The sequence below is a fragment of the Dipodomys merriami genome, unplaced genomic scaffold, assembly GCF_024711535.1.
Source record: "Dipodomys merriami isolate MVZ:Mamm:240054 unplaced genomic scaffold, mDipMer1.0.p SCAF_275, whole genome shotgun sequence".
NCBI classification, from domain to species: domain Eukaryota; kingdom Metazoa; phylum Chordata; class Mammalia; order Rodentia; family Heteromyidae; genus Dipodomys; species Dipodomys merriami.
Genome location: NW_027204215.1, coordinates 508,145 through 526,565, shown reverse-complemented (window position 1 = coordinate 526,565; position 18,421 = coordinate 508,145). Strand labels below are relative to the sequence as shown.

General features: G+C 54.5%; 1 protein-coding gene across 2 annotated transcripts in view; it reads right to left on the bottom strand.

Moving 5' to 3' along the window:
- Positions 1-18,421, bottom strand: part of LOC138837758 (zinc finger and BTB domain-containing protein 46) — a 63,433-nt gene that overhangs the window by 8,236 nt on the left and 36,776 nt on the right. Inside the window, exons 4-5 of one of the 2 annotated variants that reach the window (XM_070036727.1) lie at positions 6,774-6,949; positions 1,075-4,232 (exon numbers count right to left, since the gene is read on the bottom strand). In XM_070036727.1, the coding sequence (XP_069892828.1) occupies positions 3,861-4,232; positions 6,774-6,949 (548 nt within the window). In that variant the 3' untranslated portion in view covers positions 1,075-3,860. Of the gene's footprint in view, positions 1-1,074; positions 4,233-6,773; positions 6,950-18,421 lie in introns of those variants that run through there. The other variant, XM_070036728.1, reaches the window with a different exon arrangement.

The window sequence follows — 18,421 nt, the reverse complement described above, 5'->3', positions numbered from 1 at the left end:
CTGACAGGAGGCCGGCAGTCAGAGCATGGTGATCGCCGAGGACTTCCACAGCACAGAGCTGGTGACTGCCTGGCCCCCACCCACCCAGGCTCAGGCCTGCACAGCAGCCCTGCCTGCCACGCTTCGTGCTAGCCCGACGTGTGTGAGGGTTGAGCCTGGGCACGCGTCCCCCAGGGAGCCCTCCACGACACCACGAAGTGCCAGAGGGGTGTGGCGGGGCCCATGGGCCCTGGGACCTGTGGTGCTCAGCTGCTGCCATCACTCCCCCTGAGCCCATCTCTGCTGCTGAGCCTGGCCTCCAACCCACGTGTGGCCGGAGCCGGCCGGAGCCGGGCTGGAGCAGCGTGGGGCAGTCCACCGTGGAGGTTTGCGGGGGGCTCCCGCCACTCAAAATGCCCGTCGTACAGCTTGAACTCGGGGCCTGGGCACTGTCCCTGAGTTCTTTTCCCTCAAGGCTAGCGCTCTACCACTTGAGCCACAGCACCACTTCCGGTTTTCTGGTGGTTAATTGGAGCCTTCTGGCCCTGGCTGACTTTGAAGCACATCTTAAGTCTCCTGAGTAGCTAGGATCACAGGTGTGAGCCACCAGCAGGAACCAGCCTTTTGCACCAAAGGCAAACCACACACCACTGTCCCTTGGCCCTGGGGTAGCCAGCCCTGTGTGTCTCCCCCTACACACACACACACACACACACACACACACACACACACACACACACACACACACACACACACACACACACACACACACACACACACACACACACACACACACTTGAAAGGGTGTTGATTGGAATGGTGGTAGGCACCAGGCTAGAGTCACTGAGGAGTGTTGCCCAGACCCTAGGTCTAACAACTCATTTGCAAAGCTCAGGTGTCTTCATGGATGGACTATCAGGCAAGGGAAAACGAAACGTTGGGCGGGGGAGGGGCATTTTTCCCCAAAGCTGAATCGGCCTCCTCAGGGTACAGAAAGGTTTCTGGGGCAGGGTGATGGGAAGCCACTGGTAACCAACGCATCTGAGCCACCTCCTCCAGGGTGAGGCCCCTGGGAAACACAGAGCAGCCATCTGCTTGGAGCAGCCATTTCCGGATTTATTGAAAGCAATCGTTCGAGAATGTCTATGCTAATCCCGTCACAGAAAGGAAACCCACAGGCAGCCTGAGCACACAGAGACCCACTGGAGAAGGTGCTGTTCACCTGTCCTGTGGCTACAGAGAAGCAAGACAGCAGAGCTGTGATTTCCCGACTGATTACAAAAATCCTCTTCCCCAAATATTAAACACATCTTCAGTACAAACACAGGTTATAATTAATATAAAGTCATATAATATAGATTATCTCCAGAGAAAATCAACAATCTTCAAACACTGCCCTTTTTTGTCTATTCTATTTTTGTTGACAGGTTGAGAGCATGTTGAAAAAATAAATATTTCAGAAAAGCACACAGAGCACCCTCACTACAGTGGTTCTAAAGGGCTACATACAAAACACAACATAAAGACAACCACCATTAAATATGGCTTCTTCAGAGTTGCACATGTCACAGAATGAGCCAAAGTAAGATTATCTTTCATAATATTGCAAAAAGTTCCAGTTTTTTGCATTTTCTCAGTTTTTTTAAAGGAAGATGTGCAAAGTTGGAAGCAAAGCTGTGATTTCTGAGTCAGGTCCCTGTGGAGTCCTGGCAGTGTCCTGTTTCCCCAAACCCAGAGAGGCCACATATACAATCTGGTCAGGACCCAGGGCTCAGTGGAAGAGTCCTGCGGCCCCCCCTACCCTCCACCCTCCCGTGGGCCACATTCTCCATTTGGTGTCACAAACACCAAAACACAGACACAGGAGAAAATACAAAATGTGAAATGTAATCTACACATTTTTCCTCTTCATAAAAAAATATTTATTCGTTTGAATATTGATTAAAAAAAATCAGTCACGTAAACAAACAAACCCCTTCATTACATACTTTTCCCTCTGGACTCCTGAGATGGATGTATTCATCTGGGTCTCTGAATCTCATACTCTCCAGTAGCAAACTGAGTGAAAACAAAGCTTTTCACTTGGCAAGCACCCAGGGAAGGAGTGGGACAGGAATTTGGCCCTTGGGTTTCAGTACAGTATTGGTTTTAAGGAATTGCCCCTGTGGCACCAACAGAGAACCCCCAGGAAGGAAGCCAGAGCAGAGCCCAACAGAGGACAGACATCCTGAGAGCAGAGGCTGAGCTGCCCTGGGAGGGTGGCCCGAGAGACGGGACAGGTAGAAAGTCTAGAGACACTGACGGCAAAGGCCTGGGTTCCAGATGCATTTTATAAGAAAGTGTTTAGAAAAGGCATTTAAAAAGTGGGAGAAGGGTAGAAAGTTCTGAGAGCCCTGGAGGGAGCCAGCAGGAAGCTTTGTTGGTTTAAAAGGACTAGCTTTGCTGCCCAACTGGGAAGTAGCCCCGGGCCCCGGGCCAGGCAGAGGCAAGGTGAGCCTAGCAAGCTAGGTGAAGCTCTGGCTCGGAGGGGCTCTGGGCACCCTGAAGGATGCGCAGGCAAGCTGCCGGGCACGCTCTCCGGTATCGGAAGAAACAGTGGCTGACTTTATTCTTCAATAAAAACCCCGGTTCTTCCCCATGGCACAGGCCAGAAGGCCAGCCACGTCCACGTGGGGCAGCTGGTACTCAGGGAGACAGCACTGCACACAGCCACAGGGCCTAATGACGGCGCCTTGCCGAAAGAGAACAGGTGTGACACAGTAAAGACGTTGGAAAAAGTCATTGGCTGACAGTCTGGAAAAGAGGAAGACACTGGTCCCCACAGCGCTGTCAGCAGCCTGAGGGCCCTGCCAGGCTGGCACCCAGCCTGCGCGGGGGACCTGTCTCCGTGGGACGGGGGACAGGGCAGGCGGCAGGGGGTCCCCGCAGAGGCCTTTGCTTTGTCGCTCGGGAAGAATGGACGTGGGGTGAGGGCCTCTATAAATACAGCGAGAAGACTGGACAGTGAGCCAGAGGAGCCAAACGAAAACAACTCTATATAGTCTTGTCGTGAAAAATAATGCCAAACAAAATAATGTTCTGTAACTGCTTCGGTGTGGCCGCACGGCAGCCGGGACGGCTCACCTCCAGTGTTAGCAGCGACACGCAGAGCCTGCTCCGGCCCGGCCCGGAGTCAGCCAGTGCCCAGGGAGGATGAGAAGTGCTTGGAGAATGAAGAGCTGAGGCCCACCCTCCAGAACCTTCCAGGGGCTGCAGCCCCTCACCCTCCCAGCCGGGGGCGAGGCCGCTTCCTCCAGAGATAGCACCTGGCACCTGGGCCTCCTGGGCGTCTGCAGCCATTTAGTGTTAAGCACCAAAGCGTGGAGGTAAAAAGATCACAGGACTCTGCACATGGGACCTGGATCCTACAGACAGGCTGTCTCCCGTGGCAGGAGCCAAGGAGAGGGGCCGCTGGACTGGGCGCAGACACAGCCGGCGGAGCGGGGCTGCTTGGGGCGCGGCAGGCAGATACAGCTCAGATATACACGGAACTCAACATCCACTGGGGCCTGTGCCCTGCAGATCTGCCCTAACCGCAGCCCGGCCACAGAGCCGCCGGCACCCCGGGCGAGCAGGCCGCCAAGGGCAGATGCCCTCAGTGCACGCCCTGGCCCAGCCCTGCCTGCACACCTGCACACACCTGTGGGGACCCGGGGAGCACGCAGAATCCTGCGCCCACACCCACCGCACCCCTGCCCACGCCCAGCGCTCCCGGTGGGGCGTGCGGGTGGGGCGGGGCCCGGGGGAGGGCCTGACCCGGCCCCCCGGTGAGCAAAGACCCACGAGACGCACACATAGGCGGACGGGACGAGGCAGCGGCCAGCCGCCCTTCGCGGGCAGCTCTAAGGAGCCCAGGCGAAGTCCTTGCCGGGCTCTGTGGAGGGGCTGCGGGGCCCCTGCGGGGAGTCCCCGTCCTCCTGAGCCAGGCCCCCGTCGCCCTTCCACTTGGCCGTGTCCTCGTCCAGCTCCTCCTCGCCCTCCCCGCGCGGGTCGTCGTCAGGGTCCTCCAGGTAGACCCCTCCGCCGGCAAACAGGGCCTCGGGGGAGCCCGCAGGGCTGCCGGTGCTGCGCCCCAGCGGAGGGGCCACGCCCCGGCCCGCACAGTCGGTACACACGCCGTGGCGCCGGGAGCCATGCTTGATGCCCACGCTGGCCGCGGACATGAACACGCGGCTGCACACCTTGCACACGTACTTCTTGTCCTTACTGTGGACCTGGGGGACAGGCAGGCAGCAGAGGTCAGGGCCCTCAGCCGCAGAGGGGCCAGGCCCCACGCGGGCACGGGAGGAAAGAGCCCTTGGCTCGCCCTTGGGTGGAGACCTTGGACTCCCGCGCCAGCCTCGGGACCTGCCCAGAACTGCAGGAAACGCAGAGGGAGGGAGGCTGGGCACCAGGGGCAGCAGTGACCCCACGACCTCTAGCTGGACCAGGAGTCAGGATGCATTTGCCTAGGAGCGCGTCCTCATTGCCCTGCTGGACCCCTCCACCACACAGGGCACACGGCTGCTCCCGAGCCCCAGCCACTCACCCCACACAGGGGCAGAGGAGCTGGCCCGGAGGCCCAGGTGAAGGCCCAGTTGGGAAGACAATGCTGCCTGCCTGGGGGAACGGCAGGGCTGGGAGTGCAGCAGCTGGAATCTTCCAGAACATGTCCTGAGGGACGGGGCAGCAGGGGGCAGAGGACTGAGAGTGAAGGACAGCCAGATGCGGAGACTCACACCTGTAATCCCAGCTACTCAGGAGGTGAGGCTCAGGAGACCACAGTTCCAGGCAAGCCTGGCAAAGGGTTCATGAGACCCTATCTAGAGTAAGCTGGGCGCGATGGCGTCTGTGAGCTCAGCTGCGCGGGAGGCCTAGAGAGAGGGCACCGGGCTGTCCTCGGAGCCTCTCACCAGCCAGACGGTGGGCCAGTCACTCGCCCGACTGAAGCATGCTCAGGAAGAAAGCCAGAAGGGCGGGCACAGAGACCATGGCAACCTGTTGCCAGGCCCCTCGGTGGCTGGGGAGGCTGGGGAGCAGCCGCTGGACCCGGCACTGATAGCTCACACCTATAATCCTAGCTATTCTGGAGGCTGAGGGCTGAGTATCCCAGTTCAAAAACCAATCTGGGCAGACAAATCTGAGAAACTCCTGTCTCTAACCAGCAGGGAGCCAAAAGCGGAGGTGTGGCTCAGATGCCATCTGTGAGTGGAAACGCTGAGCAAGAGTGCTGAGTTCAGGCTCTAGAACGGGATGGGACAGCAGCTACCCGTGCCAGCAATGAGGCAGGGGAAGTGGGTGTTGGTCAGGCCAGTGGGCCTCAGAACTGCCTGCAGGCAGAGGCCCGGAGGAACCCACGGGGGAGATGCACACAGACCCCTGCTCACGCACGACCCTGTGCTCTCTGCACACCCTTCGGGGAGTTACGATGCCCTTGAGTCCTGCCGTGAGCTGCAGGGTGAGGGTCCTGAAGCAGACCTGTCCTCAAACAGGACTAGACCGTTTCCTGAAGCACCGTTCTGCCCTGGCTTGGCTAAGGTAGAAGGCACCCTGACGTAAGGCTAGGAGATACAGTTCTCCCTGAGTAGGAAAAATGTCCTGAGGTGCCTATGCCGCTCAGTTCAAACACCATGGCTGTGGCTCAAATAGACAGCACGTGGGGAGCGAAAACAGCGGAGGCCTTGGGCTGGGCCTGGCCGGGCCTGGCAGCTTCCTTGTGTGGGCCAAAGCCCTTCCTAGGGCTCCTCTTGTTCCCCACGTCCCTGCCCTGCAGGGGAGGGGTGGGGAGGTCCACGGGTCTGTCCTGGGACCCCCTTGAGGCGGGGGCCAGGCTGGGGGACTTGACCAACAGCCCTAGGGCACAGAATGCCAACAGGGCAGGCTGGTGCCCACTGCAGGGAGCATGCACAGACCCTCACGGGGAGATGGAGCCCACTGGGCTGAATGCCAACAGAATGCCAACAGGGCAGGCTGGTGCCCACTGCAGGGAGCATGCACAGACCCTCATGGGGAGATGGAGCCCACTGGGCTGAATGCCAACAGGGCAGGCTGGTGCCCACTGCAGGGAGCATGCACAGACCCTCATGGGGAGATGGAGCCCACTGGGCTGAATGCCAACAGAATGCCAACAGGGCAGGCTGGTGCCCACTGCAGGGAGCATGCACAGACCCTCATGGGGAGATGGAGCCCACTGGGCTGGAAAAGCAGAAAAAGCGAAGCACACTAACCCTGAAGCAGGGGGGGACATACTGGACTGGGGGCGCGGGGACGCCCTCGGAAGGGGGGAGAACGTGCCTTGAGACGACCTCGGCCTGCAGGTCGGCCTGGCCACCTGCAGGTCGGCCCCAGGCTGGTGCGCACAGGGGGCCGCTGCACCTCCCGCCCTCCCTCAGGCTGTGACGGAGCGGAGACGCTCCCACCCGTCCCCGGCCACGCACGGTCCACCTCACGCCAGCACGCCACCTGCGCTCCTGTGCTCCGCCCCCAGGTACTGCTCGACCATTTCTCTGTTTACTTCCCTGCCGTCTCTTCCAAGAAAATCCATCCTTCAACACGCGTGACCTGTCAAACTGCCTAAGGTGTTGGACCTGAGTGACCACCAGAGCAGGGGCAGGGTAGAGCCACGCTCCCTGGGCGGAGGGCCGGCCGGGCGGGAGCCCCAGGCGGGCTCCATCTTCCCTCCACAGAGCAGGTCCCATTTGGGGGTTCCCACTCGGGTGCTGCCCACTCTGCTGCCCCTTGCGCCTCCCCCGCCGCTCCCCTCGGCCCCCACTCACCAGCGTGTGCCGCTTCATGTGCTCACGGCGCGTGAACTTCTTCCCGCAGATCTCGCAGGGGTAGGGCCGCTCGCCGGTGTGGGATCGCATGTGCCGCTTCAGGATGCACTGGTGCATGGCCGAGAAGCTGCAGTACGGGCACTTGAACTTCTTCCTGATGACGGCGAACTCGTTCACTGCAAGACAGCGGCCGGGTGTCAGCGCCACCGTGTGGCCAGGAACTGTCTCTGCCTCCCCACGCCCCCCCGCAGGCCACCCTCCCAGGCCACAGGGCAGCCACAGGGCAGCCAAGGCGCTGAGGACAAGCCAGGAGCCCCGGCCAAGTGGGCCTGAGCTACAGGGACTGCCAGGTCTCGCCCGGGCCAGGCCCCCTTGCCCCAGCCAGCCCCCCCACCCCCCCCTACCCCAGCCAGCCCCCCCCACCCCCCCTACCCCGGCCAGCCCCACCCCCACCTCAGCCACCCCGGCCAGCCCCCCCACCCCCCCAGCCCCCCCACCCCCTCCTACCCCGGCCAGCCCCCCCCACCCCCCAGCCCCCCCACCCCCCCTACCCCGGCCAGCCCCCCCACCCCCCAGCCCCCCCACCCCCCCTACCCCGGCCAGCCCCCCCACCCCCCAGCCCCTCTACCCCCTCCTACCCCGGCCAGCCCCACCCCCACCTCAGCCACCCCGGCCAGCCCCCCTCACCCCCTCCCACTCTGGCCAGTCCCCCCTCTGGCCAGTTCCCCGCACTCCCTTCCACTCAGGCCAACCCCCCCCCCGCCAGTCCCCCTCACCCCCTCCCACTTCGGCCAGCCCCTCCCCGGCCAGTTCCCCGCACCCCCTTCCACCCTGGCCAGCCCCCCTCAGCCCCTCCCACCCTGGCCAGCCCCCCCCACTCCCTCCCACCCCAGCCAGACCCTCCACCCCTCCCATCCCGCCCCCTCACCCCTTCCCACCCTGGCCAGCCCCCCACCCCCACCCCGGACTAGTCAGTAGACCAAGGCCCGGGACAGCGCAGACATGACCGCTGGTAAGGAGACAAAACCTCACCCAGCTCGGTACTGAATTCAAGTACCAGCACAAAAACAAAACCAAACAAACCTAGACTTGTAACGTGTACATTGTACAGAATATTATTCAAACCATGGTTTTAACCACACTTCCTCTCAATGTCTGGGTCTAGCGTAACATATTAGAAGACTATGTCTGAACATTTAAACCATCTCCACTTCTGGACTGCCGGACACAGTGCATTGCTGACGCCCCTCGCCACATCTGCCAGAACCTGCCCCTGCCCTTATGCCCAGCTCCTGTGGCCAGCCCCAGTGTCTCAGGGCTGCCAGGTTCCCAGGGAGGCGGGGCCTGCCCAGGTGCTCACGCTGGGTACCCAGGTAGTGAGGGTGAGGGGCACATGGGGGGCAGGGCACTCACCCCAGGAGAAAATGACACAAGCCGTCCACACCTGACATCTCCCAAGAGGGTCGACCTGTAGCCAGACAGCAGCAGCTCACATCTACCATTCTAGTGACTCAGGAGGCTGAGATCCAAGGACCACGGTTCAAAGCCAGCCGAGGCAGACAGATCTAAACCTCCGATCTTCAAATAACTAGTAAAAAGCCAGAACTGGAGGCATGACTCAAAGGTTAAAGGGTCCACTCTGAGTGAAAAAGCCAAGTAAGAGCTCAAGGCCCTGAATCTAAGCCCAGTACCAGCCAAAACCAACCAGACAGACACAAGGGGGAATCCAGGCTCTTCCTTGGCCTTCCTGACAGCAGGCTTTGTGGTCTGACTCAGGCCCACACCAGACAGCAAAGTATCCCCTCCTTGTTCTGCTATCTCTTCCACCACAAACACCCTGCTCAACCCATGCTTCCCGGGTTTCAAGCTATCAGACCTATAATGAGCTTTTACATTACCTTCTCCCGCCCCCCCCCCCCCCCGTTGGTCTTGGCCTTGAACTCAGGGCCTGGGCACTAGCCCTCAGCTCTTCAGCTCAAGGCCAGCGCTCTAGCATATGAGCCACAGCGCCACTTCCAGTTTTCTGGTGGTCTTACAGACTTTCCTGCCCAGACTGGCTTCAAACCTGGATTATCAGATCTCAGCTTCCTGAGTAGCTAGGATTACAGGTATAAACCACCAGTGCCCAGTTTTTAAAACAATTTTTGTTGGTGGTACACACCTGTAATCTTAGGTTGGAAAATACTGGGGTTGGAGAATCATGAATTAGAGGCCACTCTGGGCTCCATAGCAAAACTGTCTCCAAACAAGCAAACCTGGGTCTGCCACTGTTAGAGCAGCACCAATGCCAGTTCACCTCCTAAACACTGAGTCTTACAAACCCACATGAGGACAGGGGGCCAGCAGCTCACACCTACAATCCTGCCTACTAAGAAGCTGAGCTCTAGCTGGACGCCGGTGCCCACACCTATCATCCCAGCTGCTCAGGAGGCTGAGATCTGAGGATCCCGGTTCAAAGCCAGCCCGAGCAGGAATGGCCATGAGACTCTTATTTCCAATGAACCACTCAGAAAACAGATGTGGTGCTGTGGCTCAAGTGGTAGAGCACTAGCTTTGAGCTGAAGAGCTGAGGGACAGCGCCCAGGCCCAGAGTTCAAGCCCCACGACCGACAAAAAAAAAAAAAAAAAAAAAACAAGCTGAGATTTGAGGATCGCAGTTGGAAGCCAACCCAGGCAGACAAATCCAAGACTCCTATCTCCTATTAACCAGCAAAAAGCTAGAACCAGAGGAATGGCTCAGTGGAGGAGCACTAGCCATAAGTGAAAAGGTCAAGCAAAAGAATGAGGTCGTGGGCTAGGTATGTGGCTCAGTGGTAGAGCACTTGCCTAGCACGCAGGAAGCCCTGGATTCGATTCTGCAGTACCACATACACAGAAAAAGCCAGAAATGGTGCTGTGGCTCAAGTGGTAGAGTGCTAGCCTTAAGCTAAAGAAGCTTAGGGACAGTGCCCAGGCCCTGAGTTCAAGCCCCAGTACTGGCAAAAAAAAAAAAAAAAAAAAAACCTATGAGGTCTTGAGTTCAAGTCCTAGTACTGGCATAAAACAATCCACAAAAAAGAATAATTCACATAAACTGAAAAATACACAGGATCATGAAGCTGAAACAGGTGGTCTCGTGGTGGGCCCTAAAATCTGGATGCGGTGTTGTTTGGACGAACTAGGCAAGCTTAATGGATCCCCGAGGAGCAGGCTGCAGGCCATCTGGACCTGGCTGTGAGGACAGCACCCAGCCGCCCCACCGCCACACCAGGGACACATCCCCGGAGCCCACAGCTCTTCCTCCGTCCCTCAGACACAGCAGGGCTGGAGGTTCACTTCCCTCCAGGACTGCTGGTGCCGTGTGCTGGAGCGGCCCCTGCTGGACGCAGAGGTGTCCGCACACTCCCCGCAGCCCAAGAGCCTCTCTCCAGTCCGGGGTGGGGGTGGGGGTGGGGGTGGAGAACCCTTGGTCCCCGCTCTAATTTCCCAGGCAGGTGCCAGCAGCCAGGGCAGTCCCTATGTTAAAGTGATTCAGATTTAAACCCGCTGACCCCTACACACCTCATGAAGTCGGCCTGCGTCCTGCCCTCTCCCCATAGGCTGGGCCAAGGCTGAGTAATGTTGGAATCAACCCCTCCCCCTACAAACTGGCCTCAAACTTAGCTTCCTCTTGCTTCGATCTCATGTGTGCCATGTCTAGTCCTTTGATTTCTGTTTTATTATACTGCTGAGGATGAACAGTGGGCCTGGGCTGGGCAAGGACATGCCTAAAGATCTCGGGGGAGGGGAGCCGGCCGCCACCCGAGCTTCCAGAAGCACCGGGGACAGCGGTAACGTGGACCCGGCGCGTGCACTCTTACTCTCAAATCCAGACCCAAGTACAGACGCCCAGCGAACAAGGGGGCTGCACCCTTCAAGCCAAAACACATTGGGTGTGCCCAGCCTACCAGACGCAGCAGCTGAGCCACACGGCGAGGCGGCCGCGCTGGCTGTCCACCCAGGAGATTGTGGCTGGCGGAGCTGCGACTCCAGCCACGGGCCAGCAGCGAGGCCCAGCACAAGATGGAAGTCTGAACTTTTGTTTGGGCCAGTACTGGGATTTGAACACAGGCTCACACATTGGCACTCTACCACACGAGCCCTGCCCAGCTTAGAATTTGATCCTATTTATGCGGCTGTCAGGCAGGGATACGCCACCACATCTAGCTTTCACTGGTTGAGATAAGGGCTCATGAGCTTTTGCCCTGACTGCCCTCAAACCTCCGTCCCATCCACTGTCTGAGAGGAGAGGGTGTCAGGTGTGAAGTGCCACACAGTTGTTGAGCCACAGAATCCCAGCCCAGCTACATCGTGCAGCAGGGACCGCTGTAGTGACCGTGTCATGAATCCTCACGCTACGTTTGTAGATCTTATTTTGTGTTATTTACTTTTTTGTGGTGCTGGGAAAAAATGACACCTTTTACTTTTTATCAAATTATTCCTTCTATTCCAGGTTTGTTGAAATGTTGTTGGTTTTTTTTTTTAATCACAAATGCTACTAATTTTCAAGAATGTTTTCTTTTTTTTTTTTTTTGTCGGTCGTGGGGCTTGAACTCTGGGCCTGGGCGTTGTCCCTCAGCTCTTCAGCTCAAGGCGAGCGCTCTACCACTTGAGCTACAGCGCCACTTCCAGTTTTCTGGTGGTTTATTGGAGATAGGAGTCTCACGGTCTTTCTTGCCCGGGCTGGCTTTGAACCGCGATCCTCAGATCTCAGACTCCTGAGTAGCTAGGATTACAGGCGTGAGCCACCAGTGCCCCAGCAAGAATGTTTTCTGTATTGGGGTAAAAGGTGTTTTTTGTTTTTTGTTTTTTTTGGGGTCTGGTTGTGGGGCCTGAACTCTGGGCCTGGGCGCTGTCCCTCAGCTCTTCAGCTCAAGGCTAGCACTCTACCACTTGAGCCACAGCGCCACTTCTGGTTTTCTCTGCTTATGTGGTGCTGAGGAATCGAACCCAGGGCCTCATGCATGCGAGGCAAGCGCTCTACCACTGAGCCACCTTCCCAGCCCTAAGAGGTTGTTTGTTTTCCCCCTCCTTTAGTCTGCTGCTGTGATGTTCAAATGTCCGGTTCACCTCATGTTCCAGGCACGTTTGCACCTGCCTGAGATAAGGGCAGCGGAGCCCAGTGCCTAGAGCTCTCCTTCCTGGGAGGCCTGGTAGGGGTAGGGACCAGACAGGCAAGGTGCCTGCTTAGTCCCTGAGCGGCTCTGATAGTGGCTGACCCTCTTTATCCCATTAATGTTCTAAGAATTTAAGAGGGCTAAGGGTCTGTAGGAAGGCTTTCGATTATAATTCAGTTTCTCAGTAAACCAGAGCCTGTGGACGTCTCTTCCTTTCTGCTCCCATTTTCCACTTCTCTCCAGCTCAACCGATCTACTGGCATAAGGCTATTAACCATATTCTCTTAGCATCTTTCCAGTATTTGTAGGATCTGCAGTAATGACTTTTCTACAACTCTGATCGGTAAATGGTGCTTTCCTCTTGGTCACTTTTGACCATTTGTCAGTTTTATTGTCAACACACAAGCCTTTGGCACTGTTTGTTTTCTTTTCTTTTGTCAGTCGTGGGCCTTGAACTCAGGGCCTGGGCACTGCCCCTGAGCTACGTCTGCTCAAGGCTAGCGCTCTACCACTTAAGCCACAGCGCCACTTCTGGCTTTTTTTGGGGGGGGTCCGATTGTGGGGCCTGAACTCTGGGCCTGGGTGCTGTCCCTCAGCTCTTCAGCTCAAGGCTAGTGCTCTACTACCATTTGAGCCACAGCGCCACTTCCAGTTTTTTTCTTTTTGCTTATGTGGTACTGGGAAATCGAACCAAGGTCCTCATGCATGCAAGGCAAGCGCTCTACCACTGAGCCATCTTCCCAGCCCCAACTTCTGTTTTTTTCTGTGTATGTGGTGCTGAGAAATCGAACCCAGGGCTTCATGCATGCTAGGCAAGCACTCTACCACTAAGCCACATTCCTAGCCTACATAGTTCATTTTTCATTTTGTGTCCTTTTTTTTTTCTGGTTGGTCGTGGGGCCTGAACTCTGGGTCTGGGTGCTGTCCCTCAGCTCTTCAGCTCAAGGCTAGCCCTCTACCACTTGAGCCACAGAGCCACTTCCGGCTTTTTCTGCTTATGTGGTGCTAAGGAATTGAACCCTTTCATGCATAAAAGGCAAGCACTCTACCACTGAGCCACCTTCCCAGCCCCTTTGTGTCCTTTTTGTATGTCTAGTTTCTATTCCACAGACCTGCTCTACATTTCCTTCCTGTCCTTTCTTTTTTTTTTTGTCGGTCCTGGGGCTTGAACTCTGGACTTAGGCGCTGTCCCTGCACTCTTCAACTCAAGGCGAGCACTCTACCGCTTGAGCCACAGCACCATTTCCGGTTTCCTAGTGGTTTATTGGAGATAAGAGTTTCACAGACTTTCTTGCCCAGGCTGGCTTTGAACTGGGATCCCTCCTGAGTAGCTAGGATTACAGGAGTGAGCCACTGGCGCCCGACTCCTTCCTGTCCTTTCTTTGGACTGTTTCCTTCTTTGCTTGATACAAGGTTTTGCTACATAGCCTTTTCTGGCCTCAAATTCACAATCCTCCTACCTCAGCCTCCTGAGTGCTTAGATGACAGGTACATATCATCATGCCTGGCTTATTACTTAAAACAGAACCTCCCTTTTTTTTTTTTTTTTTTTTTTGGTCGGTTGTGGGGCTTGAACTCTGGGCCTGGACACAGTCCCTCAGCTCTTCAGCTCAACTCTAGTGCTCTACCACTTGAGCAACAGTACCACTTCCAGTTTTCTGAGTGGTTTATTGGAGATAAGAGTCTCATGGTCATAGGAAGGGGAAACAAAGGAGAAGGCAACAATGCTTGATAAGAAATGTACTCATTATCTTGTGCATGTAACTGTAACCCCTCTGTATGGTATTTTCACAATTAAAAACAAAAAAAGAATCATACAGTCTTTCCTGCCCTAGCTTTGAACCTCGATCCTCAGATCTCAGCTTCCTGAGTAGCTAGGATTACAGGCGTGAGCCACCGCCACCCAGCCTCCCTAACTTTTATTGCCTGGGCTGGCCTCAAACATCAATCCTTCCAATCTCTGCCTCCCAAGAAGCTGGGATTGCAGGTATGAGCCACTGAATCAAACACTTTCTTCTTTGTACAGGAACTTTAGAGCTTCCTTCCTTTCTTCTTTCTTTCTTTCCTTCTTTCTTTCTGTCATGGGCTTGAACTCTGGGCCTGGGCACTGTCCCTCAGCTCTTCAGCTCAAGGCTAGTGCTCTACCACTTGAGCCACAGGGCCACTTCCAGTTTTCTAGTGGTTTATTGGAGATAAGAGTCTCACGGACTTTCCTGCCCCGGCTGGCTTTGAACTGTGATCCTCAGATCTCAGCCTCCTGAGTAGCTAGGATGACAGGTGTGAGCCACCGGCACCCGGCCTCTTTCTTTTCTAATAAGGGCAATTAGAGCTATACTGTTTCGGATGAGTCTAAAGTTTTGGTGTGGTATTTTTTATTATCATTAGGTTCAAAATATTTTATAATTTATTTTTTATTTTATTATTTACTCTATTGGGTACAGAAGCAGTTAGAGATTCTATCATCTTTGCTGTGATTCCCAGCCTGGGTCTGGTATAATCTATCATCTGTGCTGTGATTCCCAGCCTGGGTCTGGTATAATCTATCATCTTTGCTGTGATCTCCAGCCTGGGTCTGGTATAATCTATCATCTGTGCTGTGATTCCCAGCCTGGGTCTGGTATAATCTATCATCTGTGCTGTGATCTCCAGCCTGGGTCTGGTATAATCTATCATCTGTGCTGTGATTCCCAGCCTGGGTCTGGTATAATCTATCATCTGTGCTGTGATCTCCAGCCTGGGTCTGGTATAGTCTATCATCTTTGCTGTGATCTCCAGCCTGGGTCTGGTATAATCTATCATCTTTGCTGTGATCTCCAGCCTGGGTCTGGTATAATCTATCATCTTTGCTGTGATTCCCAGCCTGGGTCTGGTATAATCTATCATCTTTGCTGTGATCTCCAGCCTGGGTCTGGTATAATTTATCATCTGTGCTGTGATTCCCAGCCTGGGTCTGGTATAATCTATCATCTTTGCTGTGATCTCCAGCCTGGGTCTGGTATAATCTATCATCTGTGCTGTGATTCCCAGCCTGGGTCTGGTATAATCTATCATCTGTGCTGTGATCTCCAGCCTGGGTCTGGTATAATCTATCATCTGTGCTGTGATTCCCAGCCTGGGTCTGGTATAATCTATCATCTGTGCTGTGATCTCCAGCCTGGGTCTGGTATAATCTATCATCTGTGCTGTGATTCCCAGCCTGGGTCTGGTATAATCTATCATCTGTGCTGTGATTCCCAGCCTGGGTCTGGTATAATCTATCATCTGTGCTGTGATTCCCAGCCTGGGTCTGGTATAATCTATCATCTGTGCTGTGATTCCCAGCCTGGGTCTGGTATAATCTATCATCTGTGCTGTGATCTCCAGCCTGGGTCTGGTATAATCTATCATCTTTGCTGTGATCTCCAGCCTGGGTCTGGTATAATCTATCATCTGTGCTGTGATTCCCAGCCTGGGTCTGGTATAATCTATCATCTTTGCTGTGATCTCCAGCCTGGGTCTGGTATAATCTATCATCTGTGCTGTGATTCCCAGCCTGGGTCTGGTATAATCTATCATCTGTGCTGTGATCTCCAGCCTGGGTCTGGTATAATCTATCATCTGTGCTGTGATCTCCAGCCTGGGTCTGGTATAATCTATCATCTGTGCTGTGATTCCCAGCCTGGGTCTGGTATAATCTATCATCTGTGCTGTGATTCCCAGCCTGGGTCTGGTATAATCTATCATCTGTGCTGTGATCTCCAGCCTGGGTCTGGTATAGTCTATCATCTTTGCTGTGATCTCCAGCCTGGGTCTGGTATAATCTATCATCTGTGCTGTGATTCCCAGCCTGGGTCTGGTGTAATCTATCATCTGTGCTGTGATCTCCAGCCTGGGTCTGGTATAATCTATCATCTTTGCTGTGATCTCCAGCCTGGGTCTGGTATAATCTATCATCTGTGCTGTGATTCCCAGCCTGGGTCTGGTATAATCTATCATCTTTGCTGTGATTCCCAGCCTGGGTCTGGTGTAGTGATGGAACTCACTGCATAGCTTCAGTCCCGAAAGTTGTGCCTCGTGGTAAAAGTGTCCTGTGTGTTTGGAATACTCTTCATTGTGTGGCTTAACGGTGGCTAATGGTGTTGTTATAGGCTGACATGTCTGTGAGCACAAATACAAGACAAACTAGCAAGTCGAATCCAACAACACAGCAAAATAAAAATAGAAAGCAAGCAGGTAGATGTATTCCAGGAGTTCAAGACTGAAAGAACACTGACACCTATGTTCCAACCCACATGCCAGTGCTCATGCCTATAATCCTAGCTACTCAGGAAGCTGAGATCCCTGGGTCACAATTCAAAGCCAGCCAAGCAGACAAATTCAAGGGATTCTCAGCTCCAATTAACAGCATAAAGCCAGATCTGAAGGTATGGCTCAAGTGATAGAGTACCAGCCTTGGTCAAGAGGGCTGATTGAGGGCTCAAGGCCCTGAGCCCCAATACCGGTACACTGAAGACATACATTGCTGTAGCCTACTCCCCTCTCGAAATTTTGCTTACTGCTCCATAGGTCTCCAGGAGTCTACAATCCATCCTGACCTCCCAGCCTCACACATCACCAGAGCTACTGTCGGAAGCACACACGTCTAGGCTCCTGTATTGATTATTGAATTGACCCTTTTGTTTTTTCCTTTAGTTTTCTGGGTCTGCCATTTATAAACAGCAAATAGTTTAGTCTTAGTGCTTGGAGGGTAAGGATGGGGACTGCTTCAGTCTAAGAGTTCAAGGCCAGCCTGAGTAACATTGTCTCAAAAAAACCACCCTGATTTTTTTGGGGGGGTGTCTAGTCCACTTGTAGTAGGATAGGGTTTGTTTTAGAGACAGGAACCATGGCCTGCTCCACCTACGGAGTGAGGCAGTTACAGGTGCATGGCACAGTTATGCAAGGAGCGGCTGAGGCCCAGGTATTCTTCCGATCTGTCCTTCATGTTTCTGTTCCTTCCCCTGTTCTTCCCTCTTTCAAGTTAATCAGGCATCACCGTTCTTCTCTTCATGAAGGTTCCATTCTCGGGCAGCCCCTGCTCACTGTGAGCGTATGCCGTCAGCAGCTAGCAGCGTTGGTCACCTGTGCTTTCGGTTTTTATGTCAAACTCTAGGAACTTGCAGCTCTTACTTGCACAGCCGGTCCTTCGCTTCCTTTCTTCGTTCCATGACTCCTTGAGGAGGCGTAGTGGTCCCTGGCTGGGTGTCTCTTCTCCACTGAGTGTTCCTCTTCACTGCCTGCAGGGGAAGGAGCGCTGTCTCCAACTGGAGACTCTTGCAGGCAACAGCCACAAGCCTTGATGTCCCCTCTTCTGTGACTGCTTTTAGGATTCTTCTTTTTGTCTTTGGCTTTTAAGTTTGGCCATGATGTACCTAGGTGTTGTTTTCTACTCTTGTTTTGGCTGAGTGTGTGTGTGTGTGTGTGTGTGTGTGTGTTCACTGACATCCTTTGTTGGTTGTGAAAAATTCTGAGTTGCTATCTCTTCCACTACTGTCTCTTCTCCCCTGCCTTTGAAACACCGACTGCACGTGCATTTGCCGTGTCTCCTGCTTGGCTCCCGTTCTCTCCCTCCTCTGTGTTTTTAGCACAGAGTTCTCCTGCCATCTGCTCCAGCTCATCACCTTACCTTCTGGTGCCTTTAACATGTCCAGACTGCTCTCAAGCTAGCCACTGAATCCTTAATTGCAGATGTATTTTTAGGTCCAAAATGCCCACTTGATTCTCCTTCAGATTCTCTTGAAGTCCTCCATCTTTTTTCATCTATCTTGTCCTTGTCTTTGATTTTGCTAGTTCTCGACCTCCCGATCGGCAGTGTCTGCGACCGTTCCTGGTGGCTCAGGCACTGGATCTTGATGGTGAGCACATGCGGTAACCTCCCATCAGATGCTGGACACTGTGGATGGAAATGCACAGGCAGTTCGGAATAACGTCTTCTCTTGAAGACAGCGAAGACTGGGTTTCTGTAATACTTGTTCTGTCTCTGGGGGCAGATGGACCTGCACAGCTGCCTTTTATGATTGAAATCATGCTTTCAGGAGAGATTAAATCATACACTTCATTTTTTTTGCCAGTCCTGGGGCTTGAACGCAGGACTTGGGCACTATCCTTGAGTTTCTTTTGCTCAAGACTAGCACTCTACCAGTTGAGCCACAGCACCACTTCTGGCTTTTTCTGTGTATGTGGTACTGAGGACTTGAACCCAGGGCTTCATGCATGCTAGGCAAGCACTTTACCACTAAGCCACATTCCAAACCCTAAATAATATACTTTTTTTGCCCATCATGGGGCTTGAACTCTGGCCTGGGCGCTGTCCCTCAGGCTCTTCAGCTCAAGGCTAGTGCTCTACCACTAGAGCCCCAGTGCCATTCCCAGATTTCTGGTGGTTAATTGGAGATAAGAGTCTCACGCACTTTCTCCGGGCTGGCTTTGAACCACAATCCTCAGATCTCTCTCCTGAGTAGCTAGGATTACAGGCATGAGCCACCAGCACCCCGC